General features: G+C 59.8%; 3 protein-coding genes across 3 annotated transcripts in view; 2 read left to right on the top strand and 1 right to left on the bottom strand.

The window, feature by feature from the left end:
• The window catches only part of R3HDM2 (R3H domain containing 2), a 28,748-nt gene extending 23,533 nt beyond the window's left edge, over window positions 1–5,215 (bottom strand). Inside the window, 1 exon segment of the mRNA XM_063425152.1 lies at window positions 5,100–5,215. The gene's annotated coding sequence lies outside the window, so the exon portion shown is untranslated.
• A 1,711-nt stretch (window positions 5,216–6,926) lies between these two features.
• Window positions 6,927–9,584, top strand: LOC134565514 (inhibin beta C chain-like). The gene is given in 5 exon segments (XM_063425124.1): window positions 6,927–6,993; window positions 6,996–7,123; window positions 7,126–7,206; window positions 7,208–7,550; window positions 8,842–9,584. Coding segments are annotated over 5 exon segments (1,362 nt in total).
• Window positions 9,585–18,950: 9,366 nt separating this feature from the next.
• On the top strand, window positions 18,951–20,523 carry LOC134565524 (inhibin beta C chain-like). The gene is made up of 2 exons (XM_063425135.1): window positions 18,951–19,248; window positions 19,772–20,523. The coding sequence occupies exons 1-2, from the start codon at window positions 18,951–18,953 to the stop codon at window positions 20,521–20,523; spliced, it is 1,050 nt and encodes a 349-aa protein (XP_063281205.1).
• The last annotated feature ends 80 nt before the right edge of the window (window positions 20,524–20,603 follow it).

Raw genomic sequence — 20,603 nt, forward strand, 5'->3', positions numbered from 1 at the left:
CAAGGGAAGGTGAAAGGAAAGAAGATGAAGCAGGGTTGGAGGGGAGGGAAACTCACTCAAGTCCTTGAGTTGAACAAGGCCAAATGTTGGGTCCTGAATTTGGGTCACAACAACATCATGGAATGCTCAAGGTTGGGGGAAGAGGGGTTGGAAAACTGGGAAAGGCTCTGGGGGTGTGCCCAGGGTGGCACCTGGGCTGTGCCAGCCGTGGGGACAGGGATTGTCCCCCTGTGCTGCCACTGCTGAGGCCCCTCCAGTGCTGGGTCCAGTTCTGGGACACTGAGGGGCCACAGAGCCATGGAGGGGCTGGAGCAGCAGGAGAAGGGTCTGGAGAACCCTGAGGAGCTGGGGAAGGGTCTGGAGAACCCTGAGGAGCTGGGAAGGGTCTGGAGCAGCAGGAGAAGGGTCTGGAGAACCCTGAGGAGCTGGGGAAGGGCTGGAGCAGCAGGAGAAGGGTCTGGAGAACCCTGAGGAGCTGGGAAGGGGCTCAGCCTGGAGAAAAGGGGGCTCAGGAGGGACCTTTGCACCCCACAACTCCCTGACGGGAGAGCGGAGCCGGCCGAGCTCGGGCTCTGCTCCCAGGGAACAGCAGGATGAGGAGGAACAGCCCCAAATTCCTCAGGAGAGGCTCAGGATGGACATCAGGAGGAATTTCCCCATGGAAAAGGTGGCCAGGCTTTGAAACTGCCTGGAGAAAAGGAGGCTCAGAGGGGAATTTTCACTCCAGGACTCCCTGACAGGAGAGTGGAGCTGGATGGGGTCAAAATCTGTTCCTAAGGAACAGCAGGATGAGAGAAACGCCCCAAATTCCTCAGGAGAGGCTCAGGATGGACATCAGGAGGAATTTTCTACATAAAAAGTGGTCAGAGCTTGGAGCTGCCTGGAGAAAAGGAGGCTCAGGGGGGAATTTTCACCCCACAACTCCCTGACGGGAGAGCAGGGCCGGGTGGGGTCAGGCTCTGCTCCCAGGGAAGAGCAGGATGAGAAGGAACAGCCTCAAGCTGTGCCAGGGGAGGTCCAGGATGGACATCAGGAGCGATTTGTTCATGGAAAGAGAGGCCAAGCATTGTCAGGTTGTCAAGCACCATCAGCTCTGCCACTTGTTGCACAGAATGGTGGAATCACCCATGCTGGAAAAGCCCTGCAGGACCCCGAGTGCCACCTTCAGTCCTTGGTAGGACACCTGCAGGGATGGGGACTCCAAACCTCCCTGGGCAGCCCCCCTGGCCACCCTTTCCATGGAAAAACCCCTCCTGATGTCCAACACAAACCTCCCGTGGAGAAAAGGAGGCTCAGGAGGGACCTTCTGCCTGCCCACAAGTCCCTGACAGGACAGGGCAGCCAGGTGGGGCCTGGCTCTGCTCCCAGGGGACAAGGACAGGACAAGGGGAAACGGCCTCAAGCTCTGCCAGGGGAGGCTCAGGATGGACATCAGGGGGGATTTCCCCATGGAGAAGGTGGCCAGGCTTTGAAATTGCCTGGAGAAAAGGAGGCTCAGGGCGGAATTTTCACCCCACAACTCCCTGAGGGGAGAGCAGAGCCAGGTGGGGTCTGGCTCTGCTCCCAGGATGAGAAGAAACAGCCTCAAGCTGTGCCAGGGGAGGTCCAGGATGGACATCAGGAGGGGTTTTTCCATGGAAAGGGTGGTCAGGTATTGGAAGGGGCTGCCCAGGGAGGTTTGGAGTCCCCATCCCTGAAGGTGTCCAAGCAAGGACTGAAGGTGGCACTCAGGGTCCTGCAGGGCTTTTCCAGCATGGGTGATTCCACCATTCTGTGCAACAAGTGGCAGAGCTGGTGGTGCTTGACAACCTGACAATGCTTGGCCTCTCTTTCCATGAACAAATCCCTCCTGATGTCCATCCTGGACCTCCCCTGGCACAGCCTGAGGCTGTTCCTTCTCATCCTGCTCTTCCCTGGGAGCAGAGTCTGACCCCACCCGGCTCTGCTCTCCCATCAGGGAGTTGTGGGGTGAAAATTCCTCCCTGAGCCTCCTTTTCTCCAGGGGAGTTCCAAAGCCTGGCCACCTTTTCCATGGAAAAATCCCTCCTGATGTCCATCCTGGACCTCCCCTGGCAGAGCTCGAGGCCATTTCCCCTTGTCCTGTCCTTGTCCCCAGGGAGCAGAGCCAGGCCCCACCTGGCTGCCCTGTCCTGTCCGGGACTTGTGGACAGGCTGAAGGTCCCCAGGTCCCTCCTGAGCCTCCTTTTCTCCAGGCTGAGCCCCTCAGAAGTTCTCCAGACCCTCCTCCTGCTGCTCCAGCCCTTCCCAGGCTTTGCTGTCCTTCCCCAGCACCTCAAGGTCTCTGACCAAACCAAACACCAACAGTGATTTCCAAAATCCATCTTTAAAAAAAGGATTCTGATCGAGGTAGGAGTTGAATCCAACACTTTTGTTTCCTCCCAACATCCCCCTTCCCTGCCAGGACTGCCACAAATACAGACACCAACACCTCCCTGCTGTTTATTCCCTTGGGCAATGAATCTGCTGTGAGTTCTGCCCCTGTGAGAGGCTCAGGATCACCTCAACAGCCATTAAAGCATTTTAACACAGGTTTCAACCTCTGCTGGAGGCTTTGGATCCAGCCACAAATGGATATTTGGGAAGAATTTAAGGCAAGGAAAGCTCCTTGGCACAGGAATGCAGAGGGAAGCACCAAATATTGGCAAGATCAGGTTATTAAGTTTCTCTTTAGTAAAAAATAAAGCCCTTTGAAAAGCCTTCAAGGTGCCAAGATGTGTTCCCTGCCTCTGGCTGCACCTCCTGCCCTAAAATTATTAGGAAATAACTCACTGAGTGACCCAAACCTGCAGCACTGGAGTGACAGAGGTGGGAGAAGAGCCCCCGAAGCTGCTCTGAAATTTGGACACAGATCCCTCTGTGGTGACAGCCCCCTCCTCCTTGAAAACAATTAAAAACCAATTAATTTATTCAAATGAACGCCGATCTGGCTCTAATTTAATATTAAACGAGATAACAAAGTGGAGTGAACTGCAGAGGTGCAGAGAGGGCTGGGAGCAGAGGTTTGGGCACCTCCAAAGGGCGATTTAGGCACCTCAAAGGGGCGATTTAGGCACCTTCCCCCCCCAAACCAGGGGTTTGGAATAGCAGCACTGCCATGAACTTAAATTTAGCAACACAAATGGCAGCACTGCTAAAAGGGGAACTCGATTCCACCGGGGAATCCGGTGTCACAGGCAGCACAGGGGTCCTGTGGAACAGCTGGAAGGAGGGACTGGCCGTGGATATTCTCCACTGCTCCCAGGGGCTGCCTCTCCCTCGGGAATTCATCCAGCAAAGCAGTTTTATTCCCATTCAGGTCAGTTCAGCAGGCCCCTCTAATCAGGGAATTCTGGAATGGTTGGGGTTGGAAGGGACTTTAAAGCTCAGCGAGTTCCACCTCACCTTCCACCAGCTCCAAGGTCTGCCCAAGCTGGCCTTGGACACTTCCAGGGATCTGGAATTCCTTCCAAGCCCTCTTCCAGCCAGGAGCAAACAATTCCTGTGAGACCGAGCACTCCCCACTCCAGGAATCAGCAGAATCCCAGCTCCTTACCCCACACTTTCCCAGGGATTAGAGCTGTGTGGAATTCCCACTCTGGACCCGGGATCCACCTTGTTCTGCCCAACACCTTTTTTGAAAACACTGCAGAATCACAAAAGTACTCCAGGAACGGAGCTCATGGAAAAGCTCGTGTGTCCCTGAGCTGATCCACGGCGTTAAGAGGATGCCTAAGCAACAGGTCAGTGGGATTAGGCAGAGGCAAAGCAGCTCCCAGGATTAGGAACCACCACAGGGAGATCTTGGATGAGGGGAGGGAGGTGGAGCCCACGTCAGGTTTGAGCCAGGACACCAAACTGGAAGCCAGGAATGTGAAATTTTTCAAGAGGCAAAGTGTTCAGGAATGAGCAACGAGGATTCTGGTGATGTTCCTTCCCAAACCCATCAGAGGCTCAGCTGCATAAACTTCTACCAGCACATTTCAAACAGAGCTGAGGATGCTTTAATTAACACTTTAATTAACATCAGCTCGCCTATGACACCTCCTGCCAGGGGACAGAAGCAGTTCTGACCCTCAGTCCAAATTCTTACAGATACCAAAACCAAAATCTTTAAAGTTCCATGGTGGAAACGCCAAAAAAACCCCAACAAAATCACTTTTCCATGTATCCCATCAGCACAGACCCTCTGGACCCCTCCAAACCTGCCCTTTCCCACCTGTTGGGAGATCCCAGGGTTGGGAATCACATCCAGGAAAAGCATTTCAAAGCAAACTCGCTGTCTGTGAGGACACCCGAACATCGCCCGGCGCTTCCCCTCCCCTGAAGCGCCCCGGGCTCCTCTCGGCCTCCTCCGCTCCCTGCGAGCCCAGCCCGGGGATCGCCCGTGCCCCCGGTGCGGGAGCTCCACGTGCTCCGCTCCCGGGGCAGCGGCTCCGTGAGACCGCAAGGCCCGGGGACCCCGCCGGGAGCCGCACGGAGCGACCCCCGGGAGGGGCAGAGCTGAGAGACCCCCGGGAGGGGCAGAACCGAGACCCCCGGGAGGGGCAGAGCTGAGAGACCCCCGAGAGGGGCAGAGCCGAGAGACCCCCGGGAGGGGCAGAACCGAGACCCCCGGGAGGGGCAGCGCCGAGAGACCCCCGGGAGGGACCCCCGAGAGGGGCAGCACCGGGCGACCCCCGAGAGGGGCAGAACCGAGAGACCCCCGGGAGGGGCAGAACCGAGAGACCCCCGGGAGGGGCAGAACCGAGAGACCCCCGGGAGGGGCAGAACCGAGAGACCCCCGGGATGGGCAGCGCCGGGGCCCGATCCCGACAGGGGCAGCGCTGGAGCCCGATCCCGACAGGGGCACCGCCGGGGCCCGCACCGAGCGCTTCCCGAGAGGAGCAGCCCCGGGAACCGCAAGGAGCGAGCCCGGCACCGACCCCCGAGAGGGGCAGCCCCGGGCCGGGAACCAGAACCGGGAGCGCCCCCCGCCCGCGCCGCCCCCGCGGGGGAAGGAGCGGGAGAAGCACGGGAGGGTCCCCGCGGCGTTGCCGTGCCCGGTGCTCCGCGATCGCCCCGTTCCCCCCAGCCCTGCCCGCCGCCCTCGCCGCACTTACCGGGCCGCGCCGGGCCGGGCCCTGCGCCGCGGGGCCGCCGCCGCCACCCCGGGCCGGGCCGGGCCTGGGCCAGCGCAGGCCGCCCGGGCGGGGCGGCGGGAGGGGCAGGACGGGGGGGGGAGGGGAGGGCGGCCGGAACGGGGAAAAACGGGGAAAAAACGGGAAAAAAAAAAAAGGGAAAGAGGAGGCGGCCCCTCCCCCGCGGCGTGCGCGCTGCGTCACGGCGCCGTGCGCGCTGCGTCATCATCCGGCGCCCCCGCGCGCACGCGTTGCTGTGGTAACCGGAGGACGCTACGCGCAGGGGAAGGCGGGAGGGGCGTGGGCGCCCCCTGGCGGGGCGGAGGGAGCCTTTGGGCAAAGGGGCGTGGCTGCGGGCGTGGTTATAGAAAGGCCACGCCCATCCCGTGACTCCGCCCCCCTGAGCGCGGGGCTCTGGCTGTGCCCACTCGGGGGTCGCGCAACCCCCGGGATACTCCGTCAGCTGAGATCCTAAATTCCCCAGGGATCCCACATCTCCCCGAGGGTCCCACAACCCCCTGAGGATCCTAAATCCCCCAGGGGTCCTCCATTCCCCGGGATCCTCCATCCCCGAGGATCCCAAATTCCCCAGGGGTCTCACATCCCCCCGAGGGTCCCACATCACCAGCAATCCCGCATCTCTCCGGTGGTCCCACAACCCCCTGAGGATCCCAAATCCCCCAGGGATCCCACATCCCCTTGGATCCTCCATCCCCAGGGATCCCAAATTCCCCAGGGATCCCACATCCCCCTGGATCCTCCATCCCGGAGGATCCCGAATTCCCCAGGGGCCTCACATCTCCCCGAGGGTCCCACATCACCAGCGATCCCGTGTCTCTCCGGAGGTCCCACATCCCCCTGAGGATCCCAAATCCCCCAGGGATCCCACATCCCCCTGGATCCTCCATCCCCGGGGATCCCAAATCTCCCAGGGGTCCTACATTCCCTGGGATCCTCCATTCCTAGGGATCCCAAATTCCCCAGGGATCCCACATCCCCTGGCATCCTCCATCCTCAGGGATCCCAAATTCCCCAGGGGTCCCACATCTTCCCGAGGGTCCCACAACTCCCTGAGGATCCCAAATCCCCCAGGGATCCCACATCCCCTTGGATCCTCCATCCCCAGGGATCCCAAATTCCCCAGGGATCCCACATCCCCCTGGATCCTCCATCCCGGAGGATCCCGAATTCCCCAGGGGCCTCACATGTCCCCGAGGGCCCCACATCTCCCCGAGGGTCCCACATCCCCTGGGATCCCGCATCTCTCCGGGGGTCCCACAACCCCCTGAGGATCCCAAATTCCCCAGGGATCCCACATTCCCCAGAATCTTCCATCCCCGAGGATCCCAAATTCCCCAGGGGTCTCACATCTCCCCGGGATTCCGAAATTCCCCAGGGATTCTCCATCCCTGGGAATCCCACATCTCTGCAGATCTCTCATTCCCGGGGATCTCTTATCCCTCATACATTCCCTATCCCCAAGGGTCCCTCATCCCACCAGGAATCTCCATCCACCTGAGATTCCCTTTTTCTGAGGATCCCCCATCCCCCGCGGATCCCTCACTGGTCCTGATCTCCCACCTCCAGGCATCGCCCACCTCCAACATCCCCTCGACCCCCCAGAATCCCCCTTCTCTGAGAATCCCCGACCTCCAGAGACCCCCCCATCCTCGGGGATCCCACATTCCCCGGGGATCCCCCACCTCCGTGGTCCCCACCCCGCACCGGGGTACCCCCCATGTCCCCGGGAGCCCCCACCACGCCTCTGCCCGTGCACGGTGGGACCGGGGTGGCACCGGGGTGGCCTCGATGTCCCCGCTCTGCGCCCCCCGAGCAGCAGCACCATCGGCCCGGCTCCACCTTAACCTGCCCGGGCCGTGCGGCTCCGGGGGAGCGCAGGGGCGTTTATCTCGCCCGGGATCAGCCAATATTTGTGGCCACGTCAGGAGAACGAGCCCATCCTCGCTCCGTGCTCCCGCTCACTCCAGTTCTGCCACCCTGCTCCGCTCCCTGGCCCCGGCGCTGCCGCTGCCTCGTTCCCTCCGGCTTCTCGGACGCTGCTGGAGCCCCCACGCTGTCACCTCTCGCCCCCGGAGATGACAATGACAGCCGCTCTCCTGCTCCTGAGCCTCCTGCGGGTGGCCAAGGGCTCGGTGGTGCCCGGGTGGTGCCCGGCGTGCGGGGTGGCCGCGCTGAGCCCCGGGGCGCAGCGGGACGCGCTCCTGGCGTTGGCCAAGCAGAGCATCCTGGCCAAGCTCCGCTTGCCAGCCAGGCCCGGGGTCCCGCAGCCGCCGTCCCGGGGGGCTCTGCTGACCGCGCTGCGCAGGATGAGAGCGGGATCCGCCTTCCCGGGGGTGCTCCGGGACGGCCGCGTCCCAGCCCGGCCCGGGATGGGGCGGCAGGAATACGAGATCCTGAGCTTTGCTGAGGCAGGTGCGTGTCCTGCGGCTGGGGGGGATGGAGGGAAAGGAGGGGAGGGAGGGAAAGGAGGGGAGGGAGGGAAAGGACGTGGGAGGTGCGCGGCAGTGGTGCTCTCGTGGCCCCGTCAGCCCTTTCCTGGCCAGCAGGAGCAGCAGCTCTGCAGCCAAGGAAGAAGGGAAGGTTCCAGTAAGACCTCAGAGCCCCTTCCAGTATCTACATGGGCTCCGAGATGGAGGGAACGCTGCTGCTGGAAGGTGGGAGAGGCTCCCGGACCCCCCAAGCGTATCCCGAGGGTATCACGCACAGGGGAGGGAGGGTGGCTCGGAGTGCAGGTGTCCTGCTCTGTCCTGTCACCTGTGTGCTCCTCTATCCTGTCACCTGTGGCCCACTTCGGCTGAAGCCTCCCCCTTGTGCTGGAGGTGAAGGGGTCACACGGCCACGTTTTCCAAAGTTGGATTTTTAGCTTTGATTTCCTGTCAGCCCATAGAGTGTGGATGGAGCCCCCCAGCCCACTGTGCCTCCACATCCCACCCAAAGCAGTGAGTGCCTCATTTCACTCCAGAATCTGCTGCTCCTGGGAGGAGAAAAACACACCCAGGGCTCCTGAAAAGCGCCACTGGAAAAAGATTATCCCGCTTCTCACAGATAACTTTCCTTGGAGAGACACAGGCCCGCCACCCCATTCCCCAGAGCATCCTGCACCTTCACTTTCCCAGACCAAATCCCTCGTGGTGAGGTGGGGGGCTCTGCTCCCCTCGCAGGCACCGTGTCCTCAAAGCCCTCCGGGAACAACACTGGGACAACGGGGAGTTCTCTCCTGGCTCTGTGGAATCGAGCAGGGGGGTGAACCCAGGCTTGGAGCACGGGGAGGGCGTTGTGCCCTCATGGGCAGAGCTGTGCCAGGAGCCCTGAGTGCTCTCGTGGCCCTCTCAGCCCTTTCCTGGCCAGCAGGAGCAGCAGCTCTGCAGCCAAGGAAGAAGGGAAGGTTCCAGTAAGACCTCAGAGCCCCTTCCAGTATCTGCATGGGCTCCAAGAGAGCTGGAGAGGGACTTTGAACAAGGGCCTGGAGTGCCAGGACAAGGGGGAATGGCTTCACATTGGAAAAAAGGAGATTTAGATGGGATTTGGGGAAAAAATTCTTCCCTGTAAGGGTGGGCCAGAGAAGTTGCCCCATTCCTGGAAGTGTCCAAGGACGAGGCTTGGAGCAACCTGGGATAGTGGAAGGTGTCACTGCCCACAGCAAGGAGTGGGACAAGTCCCCTCTTCATTTCACTCCTGACTCTGCTCTTGGTTCTGTGCACAGGATCCTCCACTCCCCACAGCGTCCGCCTGCATTTCCGCTTCTCCCAGGAGGTGGCCGGGAGCACTGAGATCCTGCAGGCCACCCTCTACCTGTTCTGGGCAGCCCCCGGGCTCGGGGCACAGCCCGTCACCGTCAGGCTCCTGCAGCCGGACCCGGCAAGGCCAAACACGACGGTGGCCAGCGAGACACGGCTGGAGGTGCAGAGATCCGGCTGGACCACGCTGGACGTCGGAGCAGCTCTCCGGAGCCTCTCCGGACAAGAGACCCCGCGGCTCACGGTGGAACTGGAGGTGCCGGAGGGCTGGGAGTCCCCTCTTCCATCCAACCACAGCGATTCCCACTGGCCATTTGTGGTGGCCCAAACCCAGGCCAGGAAATATCACCGCGTCCATCGCCGCGGCGTCGATTGCGGCGCGGGCTCGCCGATGTGCTGCCGGCAGGAATTCTTCGTGGACTTCAAGGAGATCGGTTGGGAGGACTGGATCATCCAGCCCGATGGGTACCACATGAATTTCTGCACGGGGCTGTGCCCGCTGCACGTGGCCGGTGTGCCCGGCCTCGCCGCCTCCTTCCACACCGCCGTCCTCAACCGCGTCAAGGTGGCCAGCGCGGCGGCGGCCGTGGGCTCCTGCTGCGTCCCCACCCAGCGCCGGCCCCTCTCGCTGCTCTACTACGATCGTGACAGCAACATCGTCAAGACAGACATCCCCGACATGATCGTGGACTCCTGCGGGTGCACCTGAGCGGTGCCGGGGCGGGAGGGAGGGCGGGATGGGGCGGGACGGGGCTGCCTCTTCCTGGGTCCTGGGAGGAGGAGGCAGGAGCTCTGCAGAGGGGTTTTTCCATCAAGGGTGATGCTGAATGTGCGAGTCCTGTCCTCTCTCACCTCCCACAGGGCTCTTTCCCCCTCGGGATCTGCCCGTGGATGCCTCTCACAGCTCCTCAGGCCGGCTCCTGATGGACTCCAGAGCCTTCTCCTGCTGGTGCTGCAGAGCCCAGAGCAGGGTGGTCCTGCTGCCATCCCAGCCCAAGGTCCTGGTGTGGCCCTGGGGGCGGCTACATCAGCACAGGAGCCACCAGTGGCCACCCTGGGCTACTGGGGCTGCTGGGAACGGAGGGCAGGGGTCACCCCATGGCCCCACTCATGAGGGGAGTGGGGTCACCCCATGGTCCCTGATGAGGGAGAGGAGAGGGAAATCAATCCCAGTGGGAGGAATGTCTCCCTCTCCAAGCATCCCAGCTAGCTGGTGTTCAATAAAGACTCCCAGCCGTGGTGTGCACACGTGTGTGCCCTGTCATCCACCAGCACCTGCACTCCTGGCACGGGCAGCCCTGGGATGGCACGGGACAGCCCCGTTCTGCCACTGAAAACCCGGGCAGTGGGGCTGGGTGAAGGAGTGTCTCTGTGACGGTAGAGTCGGCGACAAAATATCTCTATAAGCAAAGTTGCAGGGGTAGCAGGTGGTTTATTGTGAGGGCCTTGCTTGTATCTGCTGGGCACAGCTAAAGCAGGCCAGGAGAGCAGGAACAGCCAACAGAGCCCAGAGAGCAGAGCCCGAATCCCGTACATTAAATATCTTTCCAAGTTGAAGAGTATGAGTTGGACCAACCAATCTAATACAAGTTAACAACACATACAGCCAATTGTCCCACCACCCAAGGCAAGCAGAAGGGGATTGTTTAATCAAACGATCTGGCCCTCAGCTTAGCAGGTCGTTGTTCACAAGCTGATGGCTCTGTACCCTACACCCTAAATCTCAAAGCATGCTTTCATTTCTATCTCGCTTGTTGAACTCAGACTCCCAGAATCTAAACCACCATATTTGCAAGGTCTTTCTACTTCATCTTTCCCAACAGCTGGGCACATCCACACTGCTCCCAAAAAATCTCAGCTGCCTTTCCCAGGGGGATGCAGAACCCCTAATCCAGCCCAGACAGATCCAGGGCATAGCATGGGAACCCCCCGGACACAGAGGGTCTGGAACTCCCACCGGGAAAGGCACCATTCCTCCCTTGGGCCAAATTCCCCATTCCACCAAAACCACCTGGATTTGGCCATCCCTGTCCTAAATCAGGACAGGACTGAGAAACTCCTCTGCTTTTTGAAGAGGATTTTGGGATTTTGGGGATTTTGGGGATTTTGAAGAGGATTTTTTTGACGGGTTTTGGGGCAGCCTCAGGATTCCCCCACCCACTGCAGAGCATCCCTTTGGCTCATCCCTGGCGCGCTGCCCCTCGCCAGCCTGGTGACAGCAAAGTGGGACATGCCAGGGCCGTGAGAGCGAGGGGCAAAGGGCGGCTCCGACACGTCTGCCCCTTACGTAACCACGGGCTCGGGTTTCTCCACCGCTCCCCACACGTCCCCCGTGTGCGAGGACTGGAAAAGAGGGGAGGAGGTGCTGGGGTGGGATTTGGGACAGGGTCCTGGGGTGGGATTTGGGACAGGGTCGTGGGGTGGGATATTTGGGACGAGGTCCTGGGGTGGGACATTTGGGACGAGGTCCTGGGGTGGGACATTTGGGATGGTGTCCTGGGGTGGGATATTTGGGACGAGGTCCTGGGGTGGGACATTTGGGACGAGGTCCTGGGGTGGGACATTTGGGAGGGGGTCCTGGGGTGGGACATTTGGGACGAGGTCCTGGGGTGGGATATTTGGGACGAGGTCCTGGGGTGGGACATTTGGGACGAGGTCCTGGGGTGGGATTTGGGATGGGGTCATGGGGTGGGACATTTGGGATGGGGTCCTGGGGTGGCACCTGGGGTGACTCCAGCTTTAGGGTCCACCCTGCAAGTGCTGACAGCCAACCACAGAGGCCAGGACAGAACTGATCCAGGTGGGGGAAAGGGTCAGAAGAGTGAGGAGGTGCTCTCAGACCCTCTCCCTGCTCCAGCTTTGCATCCACTGCCCGCTCCAGGATGATGAGCCTGGAGCAGCTCTGGCTGCAGCCAGGGCAGGATGCACATTGTCCCATGTGGAGAATGAAGAAGAGAAGAGCCAGGAGCAGGTGACAGCGCTTGGCCACACTCACACACCCTGCAGGAGGTGCTCCCACAAAGCCCCAAGGGAATGGGGGACCCCACCTGGGTGACCTCACTGCTGGGATCCACCTGCAAGGGTGGACAACCGACCCCAGAGGCTGGGACAGAACACAAACATAAAGATTAACAAGAAGAGTCACAGCACTGCTTCTCCAAAATGCCCTTCTCCTTCCTTGTGAGCTCTTTGTAAAGAGGTACTTTCTCCCTGAGGGGCTGAGAGAATCAGTGATTTGTCCCAGACACCTGAAAAACATTGACTCTTGAAAATAATTTGAGAATGCCCCTCTTAGGAGGTCCAAGACATTCTTAGCATGGACAGTCACCCACGCCTGTACACACAGACTTTTTCAGTTGATTCAGTTATGGGTTGTTTAAAAACCTCTGTACCTGGAAAGACACAAGAATCCATTGAAGGAAGAAACAAAAGTCTAACAATATCTATAGATATACTTTTTAAAATTATCATTATTGGCTTGAAAACAATGATCCCCCACTGATCCAGGTGGGGGAAAGAGACAGAAGAGTGAGGAGGTGACCTCAGACCCTCTCCTTGCTCCAGCTTTGCATCCACTGCCCACTCCAGGACAAAGCCCCAAGGGAATGGTGGCCTCCATGTCCCCAGCCAGGTGACCTCACTCCTGGGATCCACCTGGGCTGACAACCGAGCCCAGAGACTGGGACAGAACTGATCCAGGTGGAGGAGAAGGGTCAGAGGAGTGAGGAGGTGCTCCAGACCCTCTGCCTGCTCCAGGATGAGCAGCTCTGGCTGGGACAGGGATGTGCTGTCCTGCAGGACCTGTGACACCTGGAGAAGGGATGGAAAAGCCTCGGGCATGTGACAGAGCCCGCATTGCACACATCTCCCCCAGCCCTGGTGGAGCAGGGACCCCCATGTCCCCAAATCCCAGTGTCCAGGTGCCTTCCTGCCGCTCAGGAAGGGAGGAAGGCTCGGGGATCGATCCTGTCTGGGCTCCAAGGCCACTTGCGCAAACCCAAAGAGGGTTTGGTGTTTGTTTTCTCCCTTCTTTTTCCAACGCCTCATTTCACTGTCTATATTTATTGAACAAACAGCTTCCCTGGAGCCAGTGCCAAGCTTCCTGGGATGGGCATGCAGGGAGCAGGGAAGGGGCAGGAGAGCCGCTGGCTGGTCCTGTGGCCCTACAGACCCCTCAGATCAACGAGAACAACCCTGAGACTCTGAGGTGAGGAAAAAGGCACCTGGATGTGGCCTAAAGCCCCTTCCTCACCCACAGCACGGCATGGCCAAGGTTCAGGAATTCCAAAGTGGCGCTTCCCATGCAGGGGGAGGAAGGTGCAGCCAGGGAAGGGTGATGATCCCTGGAGCCAGGGCTCCTTCCTCCCTGCCATGACACTGTGCTCTGCTGGTGTCCCCTGACTTCGGAGTCCAGGACATCCCTCTGGCCACCCTGGAGGGTTTGGAGACCGGACAGGGGGTCTGGGGTCTGTCCAAGGGGCTCAGGCAGCCTCACACAGAGCCCAGGAGGACACTGCCTCTGATCCCTGCCATGGCAGTGAATGCCCACAGTGTGTGAAGAATCACAAGCTGGGAGAATTCAAAATAAGCAGTATTTAGTTAATCACAGAGTGTAAATGTAGAGTCTAGGATTTTTAGTAGATGGGGTTGAAGAGGCAAGATGGAGGAATTGGGGAGTGGCCCCTGTGCTCCTTGTTCTTGCTCTCGTCCCCCATCTTTGGCTGAGTTGGATTTTAGAGATTGGTTTAGAGTAGAAATGACCTGTTAGCATAGGTAGTAGGCATTGGTACAATTTTGGAAATAAAAAGTTCATTTTGGATGGTGGTTGGGTCAGGGGTACATAAGGTGTGGGGCTCTCTGATCCACCCAGTCCTGCTCTGCTGGGGATGCCCTGCAGAGCTGAGAAAGAACTGAGATAATGAAGAATAAACAACCTTGGAAACACGGACTGGGGACTCAGCTTGTCGTCTCTGGCTCTGGTGTGAAACACTCAGGGCAAAGAGAAGACTGAAAACCTGATTACCTCTGGGAACAGCAACCCTGAGACCTGACCTCTCAGGGGGTTTTGGAAGGGATGGCTCAGGCCAAGTGCTGGGAGTTTGTCCTGTTGGGACCAGTAAGGCCAGTGGGGAGCCTACCCTGCAGCCCCCAGCACAGCAATGCCACGGGGACACAGCATCCAAGGAATCAATCCAGATGTGGCACCGACAGGGACAGACGTGATGTCCCCTTGGTCTCCACTCCGGGAGGGGACAGATGTGCTGGAAGGATCCTTTGCCAGAATCAACAGCCCCTGAAGCAAAGGTCCAAGCACACTGTGCCAAGTGCCCCCTGGGCAGGTCCAGCTCCCAGGAGGGCTGGGAATTTCTGACAGTCCCTTCCCTCGCCTTGAAAAGAGTTAATGTTTAATTCCCAGTCTCATGGCCCGTTCCCAGCCAGTGCCACCACTGTGGTGACAGCTGCTTTCCTCCCAAGGAACGGGCAACAGGGCAAGAGGAAACAGCTTCAAGTTCTGTCCAGAGAGGTTTAGGTTGGAGATGAAGGAAAATTTCGTCATGGAAAGGGTGTCCAAGCCCTGGAATGTGTTGCCCAGGGTATGGTGGAGTCACCACCTCTGGAAGTGTTCAAAAACGTGTGGATGTGACAGCTGGGGACACAGTTTAGTGGTGGCCTTGGCTGTGCTGGGTTAATGGTTGGGCCCAATGAGCCAGGCTTTTCCAACTTGGATGATTGCATGATTCCATGATTCCACGATTCCATGATTCCATGATTCCATGATTCCATGATTCCATGATTCCATGACTCCATGATTCCATGATTCCAAAATTCCATTTTTTCATGATTCCATGATTCCATGTTTCCATGATTCCATGATTCCATGATTCCATGACTCCATGATTCCATGATTCCATGATTCCGTGATTCCGTGATTCCAAAATTCCATTTTTCATGATTCCATGATTCCATGATTCCACGATTCCACGATTCCATGATTCCACGATTCCATGATTCCACGATTCCATGATTCCATGATTCCATGATTCCATGATTCCATGATTCCAAAATTCCATTTTTTCATGATTCCAAAATTCCATTTTTTCATGATTCCATGATTCCATGATTCCACGATTCCACGATTCCATGATTCCACGATTCCATGATTCCACGATTCCATGATTCCATGATTCCATGACTCCATGATTCCATGATTCCAAAATTCCATTTTTTCATGATTCCATGATTCCATGTTTCCATGATTCCATGATTCCATGATTCCATGATTCCACGAATCCATGATTCCATGATTCCATGATTCCATGACTCCATGTTTCCATGATTCCATGATTCCATGATTCCATGTTTCCATGATTCCATGATTCCATGATTCCATGATTCCACGAATCCATGATTCCATGATTCCATGATTCCATGACTCCATGTTTCCATGATTCCATGATTCCATGATTCCATGATTCCATGATCCCAAAATTCCATTTTTTCATGATTCCACGATTCCACTACTCCATGATTCCATGATTCCGTGATCCCAAAATTCCATTTTTCATGATTCCACGATTCCACTACTCCATGATTCCATGATTCCATGCTCAGCACGAGCTCTTTGGGGGCTCCCAGCTCAGCCCAGCCCGTTGTCACCTCCAGGTCAGGTCACCAGGTGCCACATTCGCCCCAACGGCCACGGGGTCAGAGGCCCCGGAGCCGCGTTGCACCAGGAGCTGGCGCAGGGGGACCTTGGGGGGTATTTTGGTCAGGTCAGTCCCTGGGCTTTGCTTTCTGGGAACCGCTTAATCAACAACACAATTATGCAACGGGTGCAAGAGCTCCGCGCTGACCCCTGCCCTAGATCCGGGGGCCGGAGCGTGCCCGGGGGCACGCGGTGTGAGGGGCTGGGGGTCGGATGCTCTTGCCAAGCTGGAGGTGGATTTGGGGTTCATTGGATGCTGCCTCATGCAGAGGGGTCCGGGCAGGTTTAACAGGGTTAATCCTTTTAGGGACGCCCTGCTCACGGCCTGGAATGGAGTGTGTGGGTTTTGGAGGGTGCCTCATTCATTTTTCTACTCTTTATCTGCTGTTTGCTGCTGTGCCACAGCCCCGAGCGTGGCTCTGGGATCTGGCAGGGATGGGGGAATACGGCACAGCAGGGCAAGGAGCCTGTGGGGCACAAGGAGTGAGTCCAAAATGGGGCAGGAATCCAAATATTTGGGAGGGGGCCTGAACATTTGTAAGTGCATCACAAAATCTGGGATGGTTTGGGGTGGAAGGGACCTTAAAGCTCATCAAGTTCCATGGGCAAAGACACCTTTCACCATCCCAGGCTGCTCCAAACCCTGTCCAATGTGGCCTCAAACACTTCAGTAATGGGGTTTGAAGCCCCCACTTCAGGCATGGGACTTCTCTGAGCAACCTGTGCCGGTGCCTCCCCAACCTCCCAGTGAGGAATTGCTTCCCCATATCCCACCTAACTCTGTCCTCTGTCAGTGGGAAGCCATCAGCCCTGATCCTGTCACTCCAGGTGGTTTAAGGAGTCGCTCTCCATCTGGGAGCATCCTTTCCTGGGAGCACGTGTGCCTGGAAGTGCCACCTCCTCCATCCTGCTCCATCCTTGCTGGAGTCTAGAACATTCCTGTGGCCGCCCTGGAGGGTTTGGAGACCGGACAGGGGGTCTGGGGTCTGTCCAAGGGGCTCAGGCAGCCTCACACAGAGCCCAGGAGGGCACTGCCTCTGATCCCTGCCATGGCAGTGAATGCCCACAGTGTGTGAAGAATCACAAGCTGACAGAATTTAAAATAAGTAGTAGCTACTTTATTATACAGTGTAAATGTAGAATTTAGGATTTTTAGTGTATGGGGTTGAAGAGACAAGATGGAGGAATTGGGGAGTGGCCCCTGTGCTCCTTGTTCTTGCTCTCGTCCCCCATCTTGTGCTGAGTTGGATTTTAGAGATTGGTTTAGAGTAGAAATGACCTGTTAGCATGGGTAGTAGGTATTGGTAAGATTTTGTAAATAAAAAGTTCATTTTGGATGGTGGTTGGGTCAGGGGTACATAAGGTGTGGGGCTCTCTGATCTGTCCCGTGTGTCCACTCTGCTGGGGACGCCTTGCAAAGCTGGGAAAGAACTGAGAGATAATTAAGAATAAACCTTGATAACACGGACTGGGGACTCAGCTTGTCGTCTCTGGCTCTGGTGTGAAACACTTAGGGCAAAGAGAAGACGAAAATCCTGATTACCTCGGGAAACAGCAACCCCGAGGAGAATCTCAGGGGACAACAACCCTGCTCCATCCCGCTCCTGCCTGCAGCCAGGGCTCCCAGGCCCTGTGGGATCCGTGCTCCCAGGCCTGTGCCCACTCATTCCTCTCTGTTGACATTCCTGGGCTATTCTGGGAGCTGCCAGCGGGCCCAGCCAGCTGAGCCCTTTGCCCCTTGCTCCGTGGTTGCATCACCTCCGGTGGGTGCTTTTTCCCAGACTCTGTTTACATGGCACCTCTGGCTTGGCCAGGGCCAGGGGCTCCGTGTGGTCAAGACCTTGGAGTCGGTGCACGGCGCGGTGGGCACAGGACATGCCAGAGCACCAGCCTGGCAGGGCGTCAAGTTCCCTGGTTTCCCTGCTCCAGCTGGGCTCTGCCAATCCTCCAACACTGCGGCACTTTGCATCCCTATCCTGAGGTTCCTGCCCTGCCTCAGCCTGCACATCCCGCTCCAAAGAGTCCATGAAACATCTTCAGGTTGATGTGACGCTGGCTGTCACCTCCTGAAATCCTCAGGACACACGAATCCCTTTTTATTGTGTGAGGAGGAGGGGACACTGTGAGCTCACCAGCCCTTCCCAGCTCTGCCTCGGGCTGAGCATGGAGCAGGCGGTCCAAGGGGTGGGCTCAGACCCCCAAACCCATCACCTGCTGGGAGTGACAAAAGCCCAGAGATGTGACAGTCCCCAGGAGCTGCGGGGTCAGCCCAGGAGCCCCTTGATCACCCCTGGGTCCTCTGTCAGCACCCAACGGGGCTGTCACTGCCACAATGGCTCGAGGGTGCCCGGGAGGACAGTGCCCAGCCTGGGGGCGGGTCTGTGGGATCTGATGGGCAGCTGAGCTGGGATCCCTCCGGGTGCTGGGGCCCCTCCACTAGCAGGGATTTGCCCCAGCCCTCCCTCCCTGAAGGTTTTGGACGATCCCACTGCCCGTACTGGGGGGCTGGCTGGGGTTTCTCCTCCCCAGGGCAGATGCCAGGGTTAGGGTTAGGGTTAGGGGCAGGCAGAGCCCGTTGCCCACACAGCTCTGCACATTCCGGTGTTTGTGCACACCCCTATGAACCTCCCCCCGTGAGACCCCTCACCCCTCACTCGTGTCCAACCCACGCGGGCACAGCTGGCACCGGTGCTCGGCCCCCCGTGGGACTCCTCTCGCACCCCCGCCATGGATGGCGGGGACCGGGATCGGCGGAGGATGGGGGGCTGCTCGCCGACCCCCCCGCGGGGAGGCGGGGGTGGGGTGCTAATCCCGGTAATCCCCGACGGGACGGGCCGGGCAGCGGCCAATGGCGGGGGGCGGGGGGGCGGCGGGACCGCCCCCGGCCGCAGGTGCCCAAAGCAGGCCCCGCCGCACCGCTCCCGGTACCGCTCCCACCCTGCCGCACCGCTCCCGGTGCCGCTCCCGCCCCGCCGCACCGCTCCCGGTGCCGCTCCCGTGCCACCGACGCGCTCCCGGTGCCGCTCCCGTGCCATCGGCTCCGCTCCCGGTACCGCTCCCGCCCCGCCGCACCGCTCCCGGTGCCGCTCCCGCCCCGCCGCACCGCTCCCGGTACCGCTCCCGCCCCGCCGCACCGCTCCCGGTGCCGCTCCCCTCCCTTGGGCGCCGCTCCCGGTGCCGCTCCCGTGCCATCGGCTCCGCTCCCGGTGCCGCTCCCACCCTGCCGCACCGCTCCCGGTGCAGCTCCCGTGCCACCGACGCGCTCCCGTCGCGCCGCTCCGGTCCTGTCCGTGCCGGTCCCTCGGTGCCGGTGCCGGTCCCGCCCCGTCCGTGCCGCTCCCGGTGTCCCGTCCCGGCCGGTGGGCGCGGATGGCGGTGCGCGGCCCGTGGCTGCTGCTGGCCGTGGTTCTGTGCGCGGCCGCCGAGCCGCGCTGCCCGTCGTGCCCGGCGGGCTCCGAGCGGCGGCTGCTGGAGGAGGTGGCCAAGAAGCAGCTGCTGGAAAAGCTCCGGCTCCGCGATCGCCCGCGGCTCGCCCACGCCGTGCCCCGCGCCGCCGTGGCCCGCGCCCTGCGGCGGCTGCAGGCGGGAGGCGCCCAGCGGAGCGCCGGTGTTACCGGAGAGGAGGAAGAGGAGCAGGGCTACGAGATCATCAGTTTCGCCGAGACAGGTGGGTGCGAGACCCCCGTGGGCGACCACGCCGTCCCCGACGGCGAGGGGTCCGTGTCCTGCGCCCTGGGGACCCCCAGGGACGGGGAGCCCCGCGGGGTGCGGGGACCCGGAGCCACTCGGGGGTCACCGCATCTGCATCGGTGACATCGCGGTGCCGGGAGGGGGGGGTGGACCCTCCCTGCTCCTGCCTGTTGGGACCCTGCACCCGAGGGGTTGTGATGCCGGTCCCCTGTCCCCCCAAAACACGAGGGTCCCCCCAAAACGCGAGGGTCCCCAGGGTGCCTGGAGCTCCTGGATAGTTGGAGCTGGGAGCTGCAGGGTTAGCTTGGGAGGCTGGGAACATTTTCCAGGGCCAGGTAAGAGCAGGCTCCTCTTGTGCACTCCTGCCAGGCAGCGTGGGGCAGCCCCTCATTCCCGAGGCTGCATTCCCAGGGAATTGTGGAGGACGGAGGGAGCTGGACTCTCTGTATGGGCGGGGAGCATCCCTCAGCCCTCATCTCCTCATCCCTTTCTCCCCTCAGATCTCACATCCCCCTCCAGTTTGGGGCTGCAGTTCCAGTTCAGCCAGGCGCAGGACCAGGACATTCGCATCCTGCAGGCGCAGCTCTGGCTCTACCTGCGAGCGCCCCGGGCCAGCCTCACCCTGAGGATCTTCCTGGCCGGTGAAAACGCCGCCGCGGCCGGGGACAACCGCACGCTGCTGGCGGAGAGGCGGCTGAGCACGGTGGGCAGCGGCTGGCGCTCCTTCCCCCTCCTGCCGGCCCCGCAGAGCTTCCTGAGCGGGCAGAGCCGGAGCCTGCGCCTGGAACTGGAGAGCGGCGGGGACAGCAGGGATGTCACGGCTCAGGTCAACGCCAGCCGGTCCCATCAGCCTTTCCTGGTGGCCAAGGTGAAGGTGAAGGAGCCCGAACACCGCGTGGCCAAGCGCAGCCTCCGCTGCAGCCAGAACTCCAACCTGTGCTGCCGCAAGGATTACTACGTGGACTTCCGTGACATCGGTTGGAACGACTGGATCATCAAGCCCGAGGGCTACCAAATAAATTACTGCGTGGGCCAGTGCCCTCTGCACGTGGCAGGCAGCCCTGGCATGGCCTCGTCCTTCCACACAGCCGTCTTCAACCTGGTCAAAGCCAACAACATCCAGGCCTCGGGGCATTCCTGCTGCGTGCCCACGCGGCGCCGGCCGCTCTCCATCCTCTACTTCGATCGCGACAGCAATATTGTCAAGACTGACATTCCTGACATGATTGTTGATGCTTGTGGCTGTAGTTAAGGCTGGGGGAGCTGTGCTGGGACAGCTCTCCCTTCTCCGGGACCGTCCCTGTGGTGGAGGGGGTGAGAGCTGGAGAGCTC

The sequence above is a fragment of the Prinia subflava genome, unplaced genomic scaffold (genome assembly GCF_021018805.1).
Source record: "Prinia subflava isolate CZ2003 ecotype Zambia unplaced genomic scaffold, Cam_Psub_1.2 scaffold_53_NEW, whole genome shotgun sequence".
NCBI classification, from domain to species: Eukaryota; Metazoa; Chordata; class Aves; order Passeriformes; family Cisticolidae; genus Prinia; species Prinia subflava.